This window comes from Bactrocera tryoni, chromosome 3, assembly GCF_016617805.1.
Source record: "Bactrocera tryoni isolate S06 chromosome 3, CSIRO_BtryS06_freeze2, whole genome shotgun sequence".
Taxonomy (NCBI): Eukaryota; Metazoa; Arthropoda; class Insecta; order Diptera; family Tephritidae; genus Bactrocera; species Bactrocera tryoni.
The window spans coordinates 30,336,859-30,357,047 of record NC_052501.1 but is presented as its reverse complement, the minus strand read 5'-3'; the positions used below and the strand labels follow the sequence as shown (position 1 = coordinate 30,357,047).

The 20,189-nt window shown below is 39.1% G+C and overlaps 1 protein-coding gene across 12 annotated transcripts in view; it reads right to left on the bottom strand.

Moving 5' to 3' along the window:
• Positions 1 to 20,189, bottom strand: part of LOC120772320 (serine-rich adhesin for platelets) — a 132,649-nt gene that overhangs the window by 34,212 nt on the left and 78,248 nt on the right. For 10 of the 12 annotated variants that reach the window (XM_040100838.1, XM_040100843.1, XM_040100846.1 and 7 more), the window contains exons 2-9: positions 17,610 to 17,671; positions 14,021 to 14,094; positions 3,264 to 3,382; positions 2,858 to 3,193; positions 2,532 to 2,786; positions 2,238 to 2,318; positions 1,140 to 1,457; positions 977 to 991 (exon numbers count right to left, since the gene is read on the bottom strand). In XM_040100838.1, the coding sequence (XP_039956772.1) occupies positions 977 to 991; positions 1,140 to 1,457; positions 2,238 to 2,318; positions 2,532 to 2,786; positions 2,858 to 3,193; positions 3,264 to 3,382; positions 14,021 to 14,094; positions 17,610 to 17,671 (1,260 nt within the window). The remainder of the gene's footprint in view (positions 1 to 976; positions 992 to 1,139; positions 1,458 to 2,237; positions 2,319 to 2,531; positions 2,787 to 2,857; positions 3,194 to 3,263; positions 3,383 to 14,020; positions 14,095 to 17,609; positions 17,672 to 20,189) is intronic. The other 2 variants (XM_040100842.1, XM_040100849.1) reach the window with 1 other exon arrangement.

Sequence of the window (20,189 nt, the reverse complement as noted above, 5' to 3'; positions counted from 1 at the left end):
TATTGACAGTCGGAATCTTAACGCCATCGACTGCAATATTAGGGTCAAGTCTATACTCCTTCGTCCAGTTTGTGAATATGGTCGCCGTGGATTTAGGTAGAGTGTTAAGTTCCGTGCAGCGAAGAAGCGAGAAAGGCCGTTTTCTTTTGAGCACATGCCATCGATTCCCTTGTACGACGTCATTATCGTGCAATCGTCAGCATACGAGATGTAGAAGTTAAACAATTACGGGTGTTACTGTGCGCTTTTCGGGAGCTATGCTGGAGGTTTGCTAGGTTAAAGTTGTGTGTGAAGGTCGGGAGAGGCAAGACCTCAAGTGTCTTCACTACTGGGTAAAGGAGAGTTAACGGACGATAGGACTTCCCTTTGTTCGCGGGTTTCCCGCATCGGATATATGAAGAGTGGTCAGGGACAGGTTGAGGACCTTGGTGAGGTAGCTTACTCCCTTGGTGAGGCAGCTCAATTCCATTAGGGCCAATGGATTTGGACAATTATGCCTTGTCAATTGTTGCACTCTCAACCTCCTCATCCGTGAAAGTAAGTGGTGCGCAGTCTTTTGGTATTTTGCGCAGCCATCGGGTAACACGGCCGAAGGGTGCAGTGTAAATTACCGGCTAAAAGAGCTCGTGCACTTCTTCGAGTCCGAAGAGGCATGGCCATTGAATTGAATTTCAACTCGGTCATCAACTCCTATATAATTTATCAACAACAATTAACTTAGACAAAATAAAATTTCAATATCGATCGGTTGAATGCTTCTTTAACACAAAAAAATCTTTATATACATAACATGATCTTAAGAGGAATACTTTTTGGGCAGACTTAAATGGGCTAGCGAATCTGCACATGCAAGCTATACGACATATACATATATACATAACTATATATTTTTACTGATTGGACTGAGAATGATGAAAATCGAATAGTGGTTTCGTTTAGGAATTTAAATTGGAAGAAAAGTGCAACCTAAACTTACCACACGTGTTGGTTTCTGATGTCATAGTATAATAATACAATTAAATTTAACAACAAGATTTATATACCGCAAATACAAACACAGAGAAAAAAAAAGAAAATTGACATACATATACATAAATATGTAGTTATTAGTGTATATAAAAATATATATAGTAACCTACCACTGGCAACGGTGGGCGACTCAATGCACCGGCTGGCGACTTTTGTGTAGATGGTGTATTAGCGCCGGATCCAGCACCGCCACTGGTGCCGTTTGGCGTACCTGGTATGCTGCCGCTGCCGCTGCCGCCGCTACCCTCCAGTATGGTCTCCGGATTCTGGAACGTGTAAACGGTAAGTGGTGGCCGCTGATGTCCCTTCTCGTAGGCAGTTGAGATTGTGTGTGGACGATCGGAGGCAGGTGGCAACACTGGCACGGCATCTTGGGAATGTGGTGGCCAAGTGGAAACAGCATGTGATTGACTAGTGGCATTAGTAGCCTTACAAGGGAAAGTTACGTTAGTGTAAACAAAGGAAAACGTACAAAACAATTTGAATTCAAAATTTATAGCTTACAAGAAAAAAAAAAGAAACTAAATAGCCTTCACAAATACAAATATTAAAAAAAATATTCCAGACAAGAATTTGATTTTGATCGGTTTGTTTGTATGACAGCTAAATGCTGTGGTGGTCCGATCTAAACCATTTTTTCGGAGATTGAATTGTTGTCTAGGATAATAAACCATGTCAAATTTCGTGAAGCTATATTGTCAAATAAAAAAGTACAGAGATTGGATTTGATTCGATCAGTTTGTATGGCAGCTATATGCTGTGATGGTCCGATCTAAACCATTCCTTCAAAGGTTAAAACGTTGTCTTAAGCAATAAGTTGAGCAAAATGTCGGTAAAATATCTCGGCAAATAAAAAAATTTTCCATATAAGGACTGATATTTTTCAGTTGTAATGACAGATATACTGATCCGATAATGGCGGTTCCGATAAATGATCACCTTCCGAGTATCTCAAAAACTAAACTAGTCGTTCGCGTATATACAGACAGATGAATAGACGGACGAGCGGACATGATTAAACTGACGCAGCTCGTCATGTTGTTATACATACATATATACATATATACTTCAACGTTTACTACTGGGTGTTACAAACTATATACCCTATTCATGGTATTAAAATGTCAATAACAATATATATTACAACAAAAGCATGACTTAAGAAATTTAGAAATTAATTTTAATAATATTAAGAAAATAATAAAAACCTGTGTGGTTAGCGCTGGCGATGAGCAAAAGCCACTATCACTGGATTCACCAGGTTTCAAGCGTATTGCAGGCGAAATTAACTATAAATAAGATGAGTATGAAAAAAAAAGAAACACACAACATAAAATAAACAAATAATGCGCCAAAATAACAAGTAATTAAAAATTATATAACATTTGACATATGAAGCATAAAAATTATTTGCTTAAAGGCCTGAAGCACACCACATTGACTTCAAGCAGAGCTGCACACAAAGTTCACACTCGAAGCTTAGCCAGCCGACCAACACTCACCTGCGATAGCGAACGTGGATAGTGATGATGTCCCGGTGAGTTGCTTGAGCCACTGCTGTTCATGGAGCTAATAGAACAAACGGAACTTTTGCGTGAGCCCAGCGAATTCGAGCAACCACCTTGTGAGCTCGAACCGCCACCCGGCGATTCGGGATATAGCGACATTGTGGCTTTGGTGTCATGTATAAGTTCCTCAGATGCTTGTGGCAGCACGCTGGGCTCTTTCGTAACGAGGGCGATTGAATCCATTGCTTCCTGGAGAACAAAAAAACACATAACTCAGTTAATATCAAAGTAACATGCTTGTGCTTTGCCCTATCACTTACCTGCAAATGCCCCAGCTCCGACATGACTTCGCACTCTTCCTTCACCACTGGCTGCAGCATATGTACAAACGTACAGTATCGTAAACGCTCCTCGATCATAGCCGAACGCAAAGATTTCTTTTCCACCTCCTCCAATTCGGCGCGTCGCAATGTCACATCCTGCTTATGCGAGTCCATAAGCGACTGTATAGTATCCGATTGACCTTTACGTGCTTTCTTCTGCAGTCGTAACGTGTCGCTGGATCGCTTTTTCAGTTCGGTGCGACAGCGCTTATACTCTTTGGCATGTTCCTTGTCGATGGTGATCACTGTGCGCTTCCAGTCTTCTAGTTTTTCCTGCGTAGAAAGTGGTGTAATTAATAAATATCTCGGATATTGAGAAAAGAGGGCTAAAGTTGGCACTTACTTGCAATGGCTGTACAAGGCAGTCCATTATTGCTGTTGTGAAAGTCTTCAGACGTGATTCGACTGCTTTGTGGCGTAGACAGACCCGCGTCAAAGCGGTGCCGATTTCTTTGGAAGCTCCTACAAGTGTGAAAAGAGATTATGTTTAAACGTTTTGATAAAAATCAAGATGTGCAATCTTTGCATTTTTCAATTTTTTCAGCACAAGCGGGGAGATATTATGGTATAGTATGTCTATGAATCTTTTCTAGTAAAAAAATTTACAGCAGTGTGGTATAATCTGGCAGATGACGACTATCGGTTTCATCCGAATCGGATTCGTAGTTTTGTTTTGATCGGATATGGAAGCGAGAGTTTCCGCGGGTTTTCGAAAAAACGCAGAAAATCTCACAGTGAAATCACAGAGCGCTTGTGTGTATGCGGTGATTCGTCGTACGACGACCGTCAAAAATTTGTTTCACTAATGTCAACTTGATTATCCCTCGATTTTTTATGAGCCATGCCCAGTTACTGCAAAAACGGCTACAAACGAGGATAACGCGACAAAAGTCCACGATCTCTCCTTAACAAATCGGCGATTGAAGTTACGCGAGAGAGCTGAGACAGTAAGCATCTCTAAATACAGGAAGTTACGCAAATAGGTGACGTGTTTGTTCACTCCGGACAACAAGCGCAATCATAAGAATCGATTCGTAACAGCTGGAGAGGTTACGACCACCTTTTTTGGAGTTTTTCCAAAATGTTCGTACTTCTTTTGTGCGCTAAGTACATATCATTCCGTCCACGTATTTTTAAGCAAATAACTCTTATATCGGTATTCTGCTTGAGACGATTGTCTCATGTCTCTAATTGTCTCAATAGTAATTTAGTGACTCTGTTAGTCAGGAGCCTAATTTTGGTATTCTGACAGATACAGTATAGTAGTATACAGTATAGTAGTATACTGTATCTGTGGATTTCGAAGCTGCTTTTGACTGCACGAGAAGATGCTGCCTCTATACCGCTACGTCTGAGTTTTGGTATTCCCGCAAAACTAATATGGATGTTATTGACGTTGAGCAGTACCAAAAGCTCCATCAGTTTCGGGAAGGACCTCTCCGAGAGATTCGATTCCAAACGAAGTTTCAGACAAGGCGAATTCCTTTCGTGTGTCTTCTTCTTTTGGAGAAAATAATTCGAGCTGCAGAACTAAACAGAGAAGGTACCATCTTCAATAAGAGTGTACAGGCCTCAACAACCACGCCGTTAGTTCTGCTTTCTGCAGAATGGATAAAGAAGCGAAGCAAATGGGTCGGGTAGTGAACGAGGTCAAGACGAAATATCTTCTGTCATCAAACAAACAGTTGTCCCTCTAGCGACTTGACTCCCACGACAGTCATAACTTCGAAGTCGTAGATAGCTTCGCCTATCTTGGAATCAGCATTAACACCAAACAACAACGTCAACTTCGACATTCAACGCAGAACAACTCTTGCCAACTGGTACTACTTTGGATTGAGTAGGCAACATAGAGATAAAGTCCTCTCTGGACGAACAAAAGCTAAACTCTATAAGTCGCTCATAATTCCCGTCCTGCTGTAGGGTGCAGAGGCTTGGGCGATGACAACAATCGATGAGTCGACGTTACGAGTTTTCGAGAGAAAAATTCTGCGAAAGATTTATGGTCCTTTGCGCATTGGCCACGGTGAATATCGCATTCGATGGAACGATGAGCTGTACGAGATATACGACGACATTGACATAGTTCAGCGAATTAAAAGACAATAGCTGCGCTGGCTAGGCCATGTTGTCCGGATGGATGAAAACACTCCAGCTCTGAAAGTATTCGACGCAGTACACACCGGGGGATGCAGAGGAAGAGAAAGACCTCCACTCCGTTGGAAAGGCCAAGTGGAGAAGGACCTGCTTACACCTGGAATCTCCAATTGTCGCCAAACAGCGAAAAGGAAGAACGACTGGCGCGCTGTTGGAAACTCAGGTTAGATTAAGTTAATCTGGTAGGCCAATACGCCACTCATAGACCAGTTTTGCTCCTTTGCTTTACCAGATGGAGTTCAGTTGCTAAGTCCATAAGCAGTAGTCATCCTATAAGATGCCTGCGCTTGACGCGAATTTTAACAGACTACGGCCTCACTATCGATACATCCTCCAGTGTATCGTACCGTGGGGACCCCAGATGCTTACAGCGTAGTCTTGTCAATGCGGGTCAAGTGCACAAGAGACGCGTCATTATTTCCCTGGTGGCCTTCTTTAGACATTTCCTGCAGTCTTCTCGTTCTGTCAGCCCCATATTGCGGGCGTGTGTCGACACCAGACAGTGACCAGTTAGTAGTCCCATCATGTTCCTACAGTCTCTTCTATCGAGTGACAATAGGAATTTTGTGCTCAGCTAAAACCGCGTAAGCGGTGTCAACGGCAACAAAGAAGATAAATAAGAAGGTATTTCCCCGTCTTTGATCCTTGCAAGTTGCAAGAATAAGACATGTTCGGTTACATCCCAACTTAGCTCTTCCTTATTTGTTTCATTATATATCTGTTTACTATTTCAACCGAAATCGGCGACTTTGTCATGATATCGATGTGACAAAAACCATATCCATTTATTAAGAACAGTTTCTCTAATGAATAAAAGTTGTTATTAATTGGTTCAACATTGTTATATATCAGCTTTATACATCCAAGAATATCGCAGAATCTTCAAGCGATGAATTTAAAACCATATGTATTTTTATGTATGTGTGTATGTATATACATATATGTATCTATAATGGTTTGATATAAAAAAATGCTGCATTCACGCAGCGGAAGTGCCCAATCAAGAAACTGAAGGCCGGAAGTAGAGCAGAGCAATTAATACATGACTGGTTGCAACTGGGGAAAATGCTGAGTAATAAAATATTGACATACTTTCCGTTATATCCTTACTCTCACGAAGTTGCAAGCAAAAGATGATAAGCAAAGCACCACTCTGTACAACATTTATATGCAAATATTGTATGCAACTGGACTAACCGGTTACAACTATGTGAGATGGATGTATCTAAGTATGTAGATTTGGGAGCTTGCTGGCCAAAGTGGAGATTTGAAAGATGATTGATGGATGTGAGGCTGAATTCAGACGCTGGCAATAAGAATGAATATAACATAAATATGTACGCACAGATGTCGTCCTCTTTCACCGGTATATGTACATACATATGTATATAAAATATGAATATTTAATTATTGGATGGAGAGAAGGAAAACTCACGAGAAAATAGAAATTTTTCAAGTTCAACCATTTTCGTCGTTCTTCACAAACTTTATTCCATTGCAGTTCTTAAACAAAATGTTAAATTATGTTACACAGTCACAAAAACCAACTTGCAGTCGAAAGAGTCTGCACAACAATAACTACAAACATTTAAAGTATGGCTGCAGCACCGCCACGCCACACTGTCTAGGCGTATTCGTACATATTTTGTTTGGTTGCAACATTAATGCTGCACAAACGCGTGCAACTTGTGCATAAGTAAGCAATATTACGCCCAACTGTTCAGCAAAAAACAACAACAAAGAGCATACGAAATGAGATAGACCAAAAAGGTGTGTGCTTTATTTGAGTTTTATTTTGCAACGACGCTTAACGCAGTAAGCTGGTGCATGCCACATTCGGCCAAAAACCGGTCTATGTGCGCCGGGCCGATATTGCGCTTGCCACTGCCGCACCACGTCACAACAGTTGGCACTAGCAGCAACAGCAACAACAACAGCAACAGCGGTGGATAATGTCATTGCAATTGTGTGCTAGTTGTTGTTGTTGGTATTGCATTTACCGTTGCAAGTGCCCCCATTTAACGATGACGATGACGGTGGTGACGCCAACAGCATTGCACCGTTGCGCGCTTGCAACTGAGTGGACAAATAACAAGAAAAAACGTTAACTTCGGCTGCACCGAAGTTAATATACCCTTCACAGGGGCATTTCTTTTAGTAACTATGTGTTCAGTTTATATGGAAGCTATATGCTATAGTAATCCGATCTGAACAATTTTTTCGGAGATTACATAGTTGTCTTAGAAAATAACCTGTGCCAACTTTTGTGAAGATACATTGTCAAATGTGAAAGCTTTCCATACAAGAACTTGATTTCGATCGTTCAGTTTGTATGGCAGCTATATGTTATAGTGGTCCGATATCGGCAGATCCGACAAATGAGCAGCTTCTTGAAGAGAAAATGACGTTTGCAAAATTTCAAAACGGTATCTTAAAAACTATATATATACAGATGGACGGACGGACAGACAGACAGACGGACATAGCTAAATCGACTCAGCTCAACATACTGATCATTTATATATATATACTTTATAGGGTCTCCAACGCTTCCTTCTGGGTGTTACAAACTTCGTGACAAACTTAATATACCCTGTGCAGGGTATAAAAATAAAATACGACCGACACTCGGTGCGGAACGATGGTGGCATGCATTTCTGGCGGGGTGTGACAAGAGACTGTAGGCTAGCGAAATGCAAACGCTGCTGGCTATTGGCGAGACCGACAGCGATTGTGACGGAGACGATTACACGCCAAACGCAACAATTGCGGCAGGAAATAGAAAATATGTGACAGCACTGAACCGGCTGATGCAATTTACATACACATTTATGATACATAAATTTAGAAATTATCAAAAGAAGTATTCCAGTGGAAGTCGTTGTGGTGAAAGGAATAACAATTACTTCAATCGATAAATTAATTAACGAGTGTTGTCCCTGTTTGCTGTTTGAACTTCCTAAGGAAAAATAACTTCAAAAGATAATCTAAGTCTTACTTTGAGCAGAACTTCGGCGAAATCTAATTTTCAAAAGTTTTGAGGAAACCAAGTGCTGGGTTAACGGTTCGAAGTAGAAATTATTGCTGGTCGAATCGTTGCATTCGGATTGGACTTGACTCGAACATATTGCAAAGTAATTACTTTAAAAGATTCTCCAGGTCTTACTTTGAGAAGAACCGAGGTGAAAACTTCCAATACCTTTCAAAAGATTTAAGAAGACCAAAATCTGGGTGATCAATTCGTTGTAATCGGATTGAACTGGAGTTACTTTGAAAGATTTCCAAGTTTTACTTAGAGCCGAACCGTGGTAAAAACTAACTAAACTTGTTAAAATTCCAAGAGAAATTATAGACAAAACATAACCAAATTCGGAACCGACGAACAATAAGTCCAGAATTATCGAGTTCTTGCAATATTAGATTATTTTTTTAACTATTTTGCATTATGGGGTTACAACAACAACAAATTCTGTGGTAAAAATCGAGAAGAGTCCATGATAACTGATACACTACAGAGTTTGATTATTCCTTTGCAGACATTTACCTGCAGAAACTGAATCAATATACACTTACATATGTATACAGGTACAGTTCAAGCAAGTGAGGAAAGTTCTCTGATTGATATTCACTTGGGAGTGGCCAGAAACTATTATTTTACATTTGGATAAAGCAGCTCACTACTTCCAGCCTTAGATCAAGTATCCTTATCGCCTTTGTGTGAAGGCGAGCTAAAGAGAGAAGGCGAAACATCCACTCCTCAGGGTTGTGCGCTGGATTTGGAACCCGCCACGTAAAAAACACTACCAATGAGAAGGACACAACAACCTCGGATGACAGTCAGCCTTGAAATCCAACGCAGAATAACTCTTGCCAACAGGTCCTACTTCGGACTAAGTAGGCAATTGCGAAGTAAAGTCCTCTCTCGACCAAACTCGATAAGTCACACATTATTCCCGCCCTGCTATATGGTGCAGAGGCATGGACGATGATAACAGCTGAAGATTCGTTTTTCCAATAGCTACAGAAGTAGACCAAAAGGCACAGCAAACCATGTCATTTCTTCCGCCCTTTCGACATTTCTCTTCAGTAAGTTTTGCCATTTCATCATTCGGAGACAGTGGTCCTCAACTTTAACAGCCCTACATCCAATTTTTGGTCGTCATAATCATCCTGACAGATCAATAATTGAGCGTCTAGAGAAAAAATTTAAATCCACAGGCACAATACAAAATGTTCCCGTGCTAGTGAGACAAAGAAGTGCACGTAGTGTCGAGAATATTGCTGCCGCTGACGCACTAATTGAGGAAGACACAAATCAGTCTGTGACGTCGTTGTGGCGAATTTTACAAAAGGATCTTGGCCTACATCCTTACAAGATCTAAATGACGCAAGAACTGGAGCCCCTTGACCACCCGAAACGTCGTATGTAAAATAATCCGGATTTTTCATCGAAAAATCAACTTCAACGATGAGGCTCATTTATGGCTGAATGGCTTTCATCAATAAGCAAAATATGCGTTATTGGTCAGGCAGCAATCCACACGTACTCCATGAGTCACCATTGCATCCCGAAAAAATTACGGTTTGATGCGGTTTATAGGCCGGCGGCGTCATTTTGGCCGTACTTCTTCCGTGATGATCAAGACCGGCCCGTTATTGTGAATGGGAATCGAATTGCAGCATTATTATGCCGATGTATGCTTGAAAACCGTCGAAAATTGGGTTCAACGTCAGGACTTCTGCAAGCATGCCCGTGGTGGCCAAGCAAAAGAAATCGCGTTCCATACATAATAGCATCGAATGTACTTGCACAGAAATAAAGAATTTCATTGATAGTACAAATCGATTTATTTAGAAAAATTTCTGTAGTGCGCTTATTGAAAAGCCTGTTACTTTATGAGATCTCTGACTCTTTCTTTCGGGTCTTACAAGCACCGTGGCAAACTTAGTATACCCTATCAGGGTGTAAAAATTGTTCGTATGGCATTGTGGAAACTAAAACAAAAAAAAAAATAACCATAAGTTGCTGCAGCTATTCGCAGATTTCTATATTAAAGTGAAAAATATATAAAATGGCTGATAAGCATTTGATTTGTAAGACCTCGCCTGTTCAGTTAGAGTGAAATGTATTTAGAACGCTTCCGACAGCAGCAGAAAAGAAAAGCTTTCACAGACAAACCGTAGGTCAATTAACACTTTGACAAATAATATCGTAGCATCAACCAACTTGACCCACGTTCAAGTGCGTCTCCAACAGTTTAGATGGAAAAAAATATCCACCCTTTGTGAAAAGGATACCTTTGGTTTATGATATACGCAAAAAGGGAGAATATTTTGCTTTTGAAAATGTAAACTTTACATAATTTTATATATGTATATGTAAATGTTATACGAGTATACACTATTATACACGAACGAACAATGAGGAGAGTCGGTTTTATGATATTTTGTAATATTTGTTACATTTTCATTGCGCAGACGGGTGGTAAGTAATATCCGAAGGGTTCGCCACAAATTTCTTGACGAGTTGACGATATTTAAGCTTTTAGCATTTTACGCTTACCGATGAATGCCATGAAGGGTAGTTCTGTCGTCTTTATGGACTTTATGTGAGAATTTAACATAATTAAGAGCACAAGGACAATTGTAATGCAAATATAGCAGGCTGGCAACCAGTAAGACCAGTAGAGGCTCTTTAGTGAAATTTAATTACATACAAAATACGCATTTACCCACTGGAGAGAATGCATAAAGTCTGCCGAAGGGGTCAACTTACGTTTACACACACATTTTAAGGGCCAAGTGAATAGTTTGACTTTGAAGAAATTTTTCATGGGGGTCTTTCGTTTATGCTTTCGGTTTTCTGCGGTCGTAAGTAAGTTATAGGAATCCAGTATGTTAAAAAAAATATCTAACGTTGTGAAAATCGACTGAACCAGCTAAACCCACTATATTTTTTAAAGACTATGCATTTGCTTTCGGTGTATTGGTATAATAGATGCTTTCTTATGTAATCTATATAGAATAGAGATGTAGAGCCGCCCACAAATAGATGATACATTTTTGTTTTTTAGTTGGAATAAATACGCTCGGGCAGCTGTAAAGAAAATGTGTATAAAATCGAAAAATGAAATAAATATAAATTTGCACGAAGTGATATATTATAAGTACACCTTATAATAAAGGCCGTTTGACTTTGAAAAAAGTTGAATTGAGAAAAGATAGCTTGCAATTAGTTCTTTGGTATATAACGGTGTGATATCACACGATCTCGGTGCCCAATCGGCCGGGCCAAAACGTAAAATTATCTGCTTACCGAAGTGCTCTCTCAACAAATCCATTGATTGATGCGATGTGTGGAAAGTGGCGCCGTTTTGTTAAAACGCGATTTGAATACGATGACGATGATCCCACCGACCCACAAAGATGAAGTGGCAGCTTTTGAATCTCTTCAGGTTGCTCTTCATTCCGAATGCTGCAATTCCGCTTGTTTACATACTCATTGAGCCAGAAATGGGCCTTATCGCTGAACAAAATTTGGCTCGAAGACGTCGGATCTTCTTGAAACTATTCTTCAGTTCTTTCTCAAGCTGTATTTTGTACGCTTCCAATTTAAAATCTCGATGTAAAATGCTCCAAGTCGTTCCATACGTCAGTCCGAGTTGCTGCCAACGACGCCGAATCGACTCTCCCCGGTCTTTGTGTACACTCTTAGCTACGGTTGCTATATTTTTTTCACTGCATGCTGGACGTCGCCTATTCGGTCCAATAATAAATGCTAGGTCTTAAAATGGGTAGTACTCTCAGTAGGCCGATTGTTTTGACCATTAGTTGAGTGAAGCGTGATTTGTAAACGTTGTTCAGGCGTAAGTCTTTCCATGATAAAATGTCAAACTATACTGAACAAAAATAACATGACACCTTGCCACGACTTTCGCGTGATCTGTCAAAAAAAGGCTATTGAAAAAAGTACCTCTAATTGGATCACCCGTTAGAACTCTTCGGTGTTATTAAAAACTGTTATTTCGGAACGGTCTCATTTACTTAACGGTTTACCTAATTTTAGGTATAAGACGTTTTGGTCTCTTACCATTTCTAACTGGGAGTTTTATGAAGGACTCTCTGAACATTACTTCATGAGGAAAGTATGATTGTTTAACACAAAGAACAAAGGTTAATGAAATGGCGGATTGCCTGATAAGGGATGTGGCGATAGAAGATTAAAATACCTTAGTCGATACTTATTTAATAATTCAACCATCTTTTGTTGTTATGAAAAATGGATAAAGAGCAATGTTGATAAAATATTACTTTTTGAAGGAAACAAATACAGTTGAAGCAAAAACTTGGCTTAATCACGAGTTTCCGGACATTGCTTCAGAAAAATCAACCAACAAGGACCGAAGACGGTGAACGCACTGGACGTCCAAGAGAGGATTTTACCGACGAAATCATTAATCAAACAAGTCCAAAAAATAATTTTGGACGACTGTAAAGTGAAGTTGTTCGAGATAGCAGGCACTCTAAATGTAACAACTGAATGTGTACATAATATCACTCACGAATACTTGCGTATGAAATAGGGAAGGGGTACCGCGCGAGCTGACTTTTGACCAAAAACAACGATCAATGGTTCGGAGCAGTGTTTGGAACTGTTCAAACGTGATAAACCAGAGTTTTTGCGTCGATATGTGAGAATGAATGAAACATAGCTCCATCATTTCAATCCGAAGTCACATCGATAGTCAACCAAGTGAACTGCACACGATGAACCAGCTCTAAAACGTGGAAAAAAGCAACAGTCTGATGTCAAGGTTATGGTGTCTGTATTTTGGGCTGCGCATGGAATAATTTTTATAGACCACCTTGAAAAAATAATAAATATCAACAGCGACTATTACATAGCGTTATTGGTGCATTTGAAGGACGAAATGGGCGAAAAATGACCGCATTTGAAGAAAAGGAAAGTGATATTCCACCAAGGCAATGCACCGTTTCACAAATCAGTGAAAATGATGGCAAAAATCCATGAATTGGACTTTGAATTGCTTTCGCATCCATCATATTCTCCAGATCTGGCCTCTAGCAACTATTACCTGTTCTTTGATCTCAAAAGAATGCTGGCTGGGAAGAAATTTTCGCCGTATGAAATGGTGATCGCCGAAACTGAGCGCTACCTACTTTGAAGCGAAGGACAAATTCTAACAAAAATGGCATCGAAAAGCTGGAGGGTCGCTATAAACTGTGTATTACCCTTGAGGAGAACTATGTTGAATTTAAAAAAATAATTCTGATTAAAAAAAATGTATTTTACTATGGTAGTCCTGGGACTTTTCAATTGACCTGTTATAATATACCCAATTCGATTACTAACCACATTTACATAAATAAAACTAGACGACCTTTGGGCAGCAAATTGTGCCCGGGTGTAAAAAACGCACATCTGAGATGTTGACAATGAATCCAGTATCGGAATAATGGTTTCTTGGAACTACGAGATTTCTTCACATTAAAGTTCAACAGCTTGCCACTAAGAAAATAAATACCAGTATGTTGAATGCAACAAATAAATACTACAAGTAACTGTGAGTGGTCAAGAGGCAAGCGGCGAGCAGCGCGGCGAGTGGTCAATAGCTTAGCGGTGTTTATTTGCGATTCTGGCAATAAACAGCATGATGCCGCAACATGTATCGCGGTTGGACACGCCATGCAACATTGTTGCGTAATAGAAAGCAACATATGTGAGCAAGTGCTTGTATGTGTATGTGTGAGTGGTGGCGTTGGCAGCTTTCATGCACGAGAAGTAGCACACAACTTTCGTGCTATTTGCCGCTAATTTCTTATACAACAATTTTACACTTGCCTCTGTCTATGTACATATGTATATGTGTGTGTGGTTGTTTTTTGTGTTGATCTTTATGTGCGTTGGGGATTTGAACTTACCTCTTGAATTTGTTGCTGCGTCTGCGATTTTTTGGAACGCGTCCAAATACGCGGCGATTGCCTGAATGGCGGCACTGCAAATAAATCGAGATAAAAAACATTAAATTTAATTTGAAAATATACATACATACGTACATATGTACTACAGAACTATAATATAACGGTATATATGATAACTCATATAACAGAAACGAAAATTGTTGCGCTATGAGAGTTCTGAAAACTTTTGGCTACTACTTTTTTATGCGAACATTTATTTTATTTTTATCGTAATTTGTTGTGTTTTTTGTTAAATGCGAAATTGTTTTGTGGTGACGATGATTTTATACAGAAACGCTTTGCATTGTTGTTGGCCGTCAAAGCATTTTGAATGTAGCAAAAATATAATAAAAAATTAAAAAAAAATGGCACAAGTTTAAATAAAGGTTTTATCTGCCGGGCGTGGTTTATGACAATGTATGGCGATGTATTCATGAGAATAAAATTTTTGATTTAAAAAAAAAATGGTTTTTTCTTCAAAAGTTTTTTTGGTTCGATATACTTGTAAATTAATATTTTAACTTAAAAGAAAAACAAAAAAAAATGTTGCACTGAAGCAAGCATACCCTTCACAGATAAATACTTATGTTTTCATACAAGAACTTGATTCTGATGTTTCAGTTTGTATGACAGCTATACGATAATTAATGTTAAATTTCGTGAAGATTTGACGTCAAATAAAAAAGTTGTTCGTACAGGAACTTGTTTTTGACCGTTTAGTTTGTATGGAAACCACTAGGTGCTTTCCAAACTAAACAGGACTTTTGGAATCTAGCGCCCTCTGGTGGCACCATCTCTATGTCGACAGGTGCGTTAAAATCTGCTATATTTATCGATTGTCCAGTGAGAATTTCATGACATTTCATTGATTGGAAGTGAAGTTATTGCGTTTTAAGTGTCAGTGTGTTTGTGTTATCGGTGCGAAAATGTGTTTCGAACAAAGAGCCAACTTAAGTTATTTTTTAAATTGGCAAAACTTTTACCGAAACGTTTCAATTGATGAAACCAGTTTATGGCGATGATTGGCTATCCCGTAGCAGAGTGCACGAGTAGTTTCAACGTTTTCAAAGTGGTCGTGAGGACATAAATAACGATCAACACGCGTGCCAATCAAAATCCGTGATCACCGGAAATTCCATCGAAACTGTGCGTGAATTCATCAAAAATCAGCCGAAATCATCATTGAAATTCATAGAAATGGAATTGAACATCTTCAAAACATCGATTTATCGCAGAAGGCGACTATTTGGAATAAAATAAATTGATTTTGCCGAAAAAAAACATTTTTTCTGTTTTTTTTTAATTTCAAAAAATCGATTTATTTATTGTTTTATAAATTTCTACAAAACCTCTAAAGTATTGTTTGATGAAAGTAAGATCCTCAACTGCGTCCTCAAACATTTATTTTGCGACCTCTTCTCGACATCGACAGAATCAGATTTTTGGTACGCGGCTGGCATTTAAACGCTTCGTCATTGGATGGTGGATGGATGACTCGCAAGAGACATGTTCTCGATGACTTCACCAATTTCACTGAATGATTTGAGCCACGCAACTATCGTTATCAGTTCTTCTGTTCGTGATAAGGTTGACTCCCCAAAAGACTTCTGGAAAATTTTTAACGGAATTTCAATCTACAAAAAAAATTTTATCGATTCATTTCCGCCAGCAATTTAAATGGACTGAGTAAAATTTATCAGGTAGACATGCTTGTACTATGGAACAGCGGATATGATAACTCTTCCCCTTCTACGTGGCAGGTTGAGCAAGCAAAATCCACTATTTTGACTCTTCTGTTTCTATTTTAACTTTCTGGTCTTGCTTTATGCTTTTTTAATACAAATATTTATTATTGTCGTCAACAGGCAGGACTCTTGCTTTTCCGGTCAATATCATGGTTTTCAACACAGCTCTTCATTGACACTAATAAAGTAATTTTTGGGGCAATATTAAAGAATTTTTTCAGACGAGAACCGCCCTTATTTCCTTTAAGAGTTTTGAGAACAGGAAAAAGTCAGAGAGCTCAATGTATCGAATGAAGGGACTGAGTAATGGACTTTTATGTGTTTATGGTGTTTCTGAAGTAGGGATTTTCTTATTCTTTTATTTGCGACTTCAGCTGTGAGTCTGTTGTAAGTTCTTATGCTAAATCTAGTGGAAGAACTGAAGCTGACCGATCTTCCCAAGCGACATCGCGTCGCTCTATGAGATCTTGAAAAGTTCCAAGAAGCTCGAAAACGTCGAGCCAAATTTGGGACGAAGAGCAGCCTTAAGAGATTCAAGCGCTGTCATTTTATCCACGGTTTGATGTGGTTTGTGGGCCGGTGGAATCATCGGTCTATATTTTTTTTTTTTTCAAAATGATGCCGATGAGAACGTAACAGTCAACGGCGACCGTTATCGCGCCATGATAACCGATTATTTGATGCCTGAAATTGAAACTCGTGATCTCGGCGACATTTGGTTTTAACAAGACGACGCCACTTCCCATACATCGTATCAACCAATGGATTCATAGAAAAAACACTTCGGTGAGCAGATAATTACATGTTTTGGGCCGGTCGATTGGCCCCCAAGATCGTGTGATATCACATCGTTAGACTTTTTCCTGTGAGGATATGTCTTTGTGGACAATCCCGCTTCGATTCAGGCCTTAGAGCAAAACAGCACGCATCTCATTCGCCAGATACAAATCAAAATGCTCGAACGAGCCATCGAAAATTACACTCAAGGGATGGATCATCTGAGACGTAGCCGCGGCCAACATTTGAAAGAAATAAAATTCAAAAACTAAATACCAAAGAATGTTCTTTCGAATAATAATAAACATTCCCCATTAAATTAGAAGTTTCTGTGTTTTTTCTTTCGAAAAGTAGGGAACGTCGAAATGGATCACTCTGTATAAATAAAACGAAGCAAAATTTTTGTAACACGAAATTAAAAGATCCCTATCCCAACGAAATGCTAATTACTCGGCTCTACAGCATTTAACAGTCATCTTAATTGATTATATTTGGGATAATAAATTTTAACGTTAAATTCTTCACAAAAGATAAACAATTTTGAGTTACAAGCTAGTAACCCGACCATAAATTGATTTTCCAGTGTTTAGAGAGAAGTAGGCAACTTCTCTTAAGTCAAAATACCTATATACATACATATGTATGTATGTGTAATTAAAAGTGGGTCATAACCTAAACAATTTAGGTCAAATGAGATTTACACTTTTCCACTTGAGCCATAAATTACTACTTCGACATTCCGAGTTCATTTACTACGGCCAAAAGCAGACACATATCTAACACATACGAGTAAGTTTGTACTCGTGGAAGATTTAAAGAGATATTTGCAGTAATGCTGCCACTCAATATTGAATCTTTTGTTTGTTTATAATCTAAACATTCGAACTGATTATCCACATTATAAACAATTTCAGCGAAGACACAATAACTGAAAAAGAATTTGCATAATTGCTAAGCGCAAAATATTTGAGAGAGAGAGAGAGGCTGAGAGATAGAACAGCGCTGTGGAGTAGTGGACAAACACTTACCGTAAACATTGATGCAATTTGGTGGCCTTGGTAACAAAGTCTTCCCACAGCGGCGATGTGTTCTGGAAATAAGAGAGGGCAAAAGTTATGAAGACATTAATAAAAGGATTTTATGGCTAAAATTCTTAAAAAAAAGTACTAGTTTTCGTATAAAATATTATCTTAGATCACCGAAATAATAACCACTTCGAAGACTACGAATACAATGGCAATTATAACGAAGAATTAACATCGTTAGCCTGTTGAAGGTAATGCTAATTAACTGTCTCCATCACGAGAAGAATTCTGGATTTATATCCGACTCAGATGTGTGCTTTAATTACAGTTTCTAAAAATTTGTAACTTACTATCCGAATAGCTAAGTTCTTAAGAACCTAAGAAAATTCATTGTGAGTCAACTCTTCATAACGTTAACGTTAATCCGATCAACCTGTAAAATAATTGACAAGAGGCTAAGGCAGAGCTTAAGCCACTACCGGGATCACAGCTGGCGGATAGTGCACGGCCTTTGCTAAGTAGATTAGCTGGGAATTGTATTATAATATGTAGCCACCGACCAAGAGCTGCGTGAGAGGAGGGCTTGGCTCAAAATGCCCTATGCGTCCAATGCGTGCAACGCCGAACAGATAAATGGCGCATTTAAATAAGCTCCACAAGAGACGAGCGAGAACCAACCAATGAGAGGGAGGCAACAACGTTCCCATATGGAGTTGTGTTAAGCCACGTGTGGAATTCCTGCTCGCATAGATAACCACAGGGTTCATACAGGGCAACTATTACACAACGTGCGAAAATAGTGGAATGAAGCGGAGACCTATCAGAAAAAACGAATACACCACAACAACAACAAAATAAAAATGGCCAAGATGAGAAATACGGGATCATCTTCCGTAGTATTACATAGTAGGATACACAAGCAAGATCAGCAAAACAAGGTGAAGGGAAGAGCACATCAGCCGCCATCACAGAAGGATCTCGGGACACACAAAACTCACTGAAACAAGAGTATATTATTCAAATGAGATGGGTATGGATGTTAAGAACGGAACGGCTTAGCTAGACGAACTCCTTGACGTAACCAAGAGTTACCTTAGAAACTGATTTGTCGAAACAGTGCGACTATGATACGAAAAGGATGGCCAGCGGTAAAAGTTTTGACTAAAAGGAAAAAAGAAAACCGACGCAAATGGAGGAACGGTGGTGGAAGCAGCTAAAAACACAGAAAAGAGACAACAAGAAAAGAATATACTTGCAACTAAGAGAGTTCGATACGCCTAAGCGACAATCAGAGGCCGTGAACATTAAGTCAGCAGCAGGCAATTGCAACACTGAAGTCCTTAAGAACATGAAGCTATTCAAGAGCTGACATTTCATCCAGAAAAAACAACGGTTAGGTGTGATTTGTTGGCCGGTGGAAACATCGATCTATATTTGGATTTATTGAGAGAACACTTCGGTGAGCAGATACTTTCACGTTTTGGGCTGATCGGTTCACCCCTAAGATGGTGTGATATCATACCGTTAGACTTTTTCCTGTGGAGATATGTAAAATCTAAAGACCATGCGGACAATCCTGCTTCGACCTTGTCGAAATGCTCGAACGAGTCTTTGAAAATTGTATGGATCATCTGAGAAGTAGTCGCGGCAAACAAAGAGATAAACTTCAAAAAATGGATGCCAAAGAATGTTCTTTCAAATAATAATAAACATTCCACATTAAATTTGAAGTTTCTGTGTTGTATCTTTAAAAAGTAGGGAATCTGGAAATAGATCACCCTTTATATACACGAAGTACAACACAACCCTATTAACGAAATAAATAAATTAAATTTAATAAAATTTTAGTCACGACACCAACGCTCACCCACTACTAATTAAATTATGAGCTTTTACGAAAAGTATTTCGCGCAAAATTTTTCACAAATTAAATTCGCAGACAACAGTTACGTGTGAACGACGGAGGGCCCTCAGCAGCGGAGGTGGATAATTGAGCGCAAAAGCAAATTCGCTGACAACAAAGGAGTAACTTTTTGGACGGCGTGAGTGCAACAGGGCAACAAAAACAACAGCAACACCAAACTACGTTATATGATAAATACAAAAACAAAAACAAAAAAGTGAAAATTTATATAAATTGTTGTTTTTGTTAAGAGTAACAATGATTTACGCGCTGCTGGAATGTGAACTAAAATAAAAGAATGGCGATATGGCGCACTGGAGCAACTTTCCGGTAGCTAAGTGATGGAAATTTATTGCTGCGGAAACCCGCTGGGCGAAATTCAATGCGAGAGCGGGAGAGCGGAAATGCGAAAGAGGTGTGGGGTAATGTACGGTGTATTGTTGAGTGAAATGTAACATTCTCACGGATTGTTCGACGAGGTCAATTTCATATATTAATTGCAGTAAAAATAAATAAAAATGTAAACAATTGAAATTTTCGGAAATAAAATAAAGTGCTTCTCTTGTTTAAAATATTTCGGGCATTGTAAGCATTTCCTTCCAACCCGTTTAATATGTATTTGAGTTTATGCGTTGATACCCAAGCCTAAATTGCGCAAACTTTTACGCATTACGGTAAAT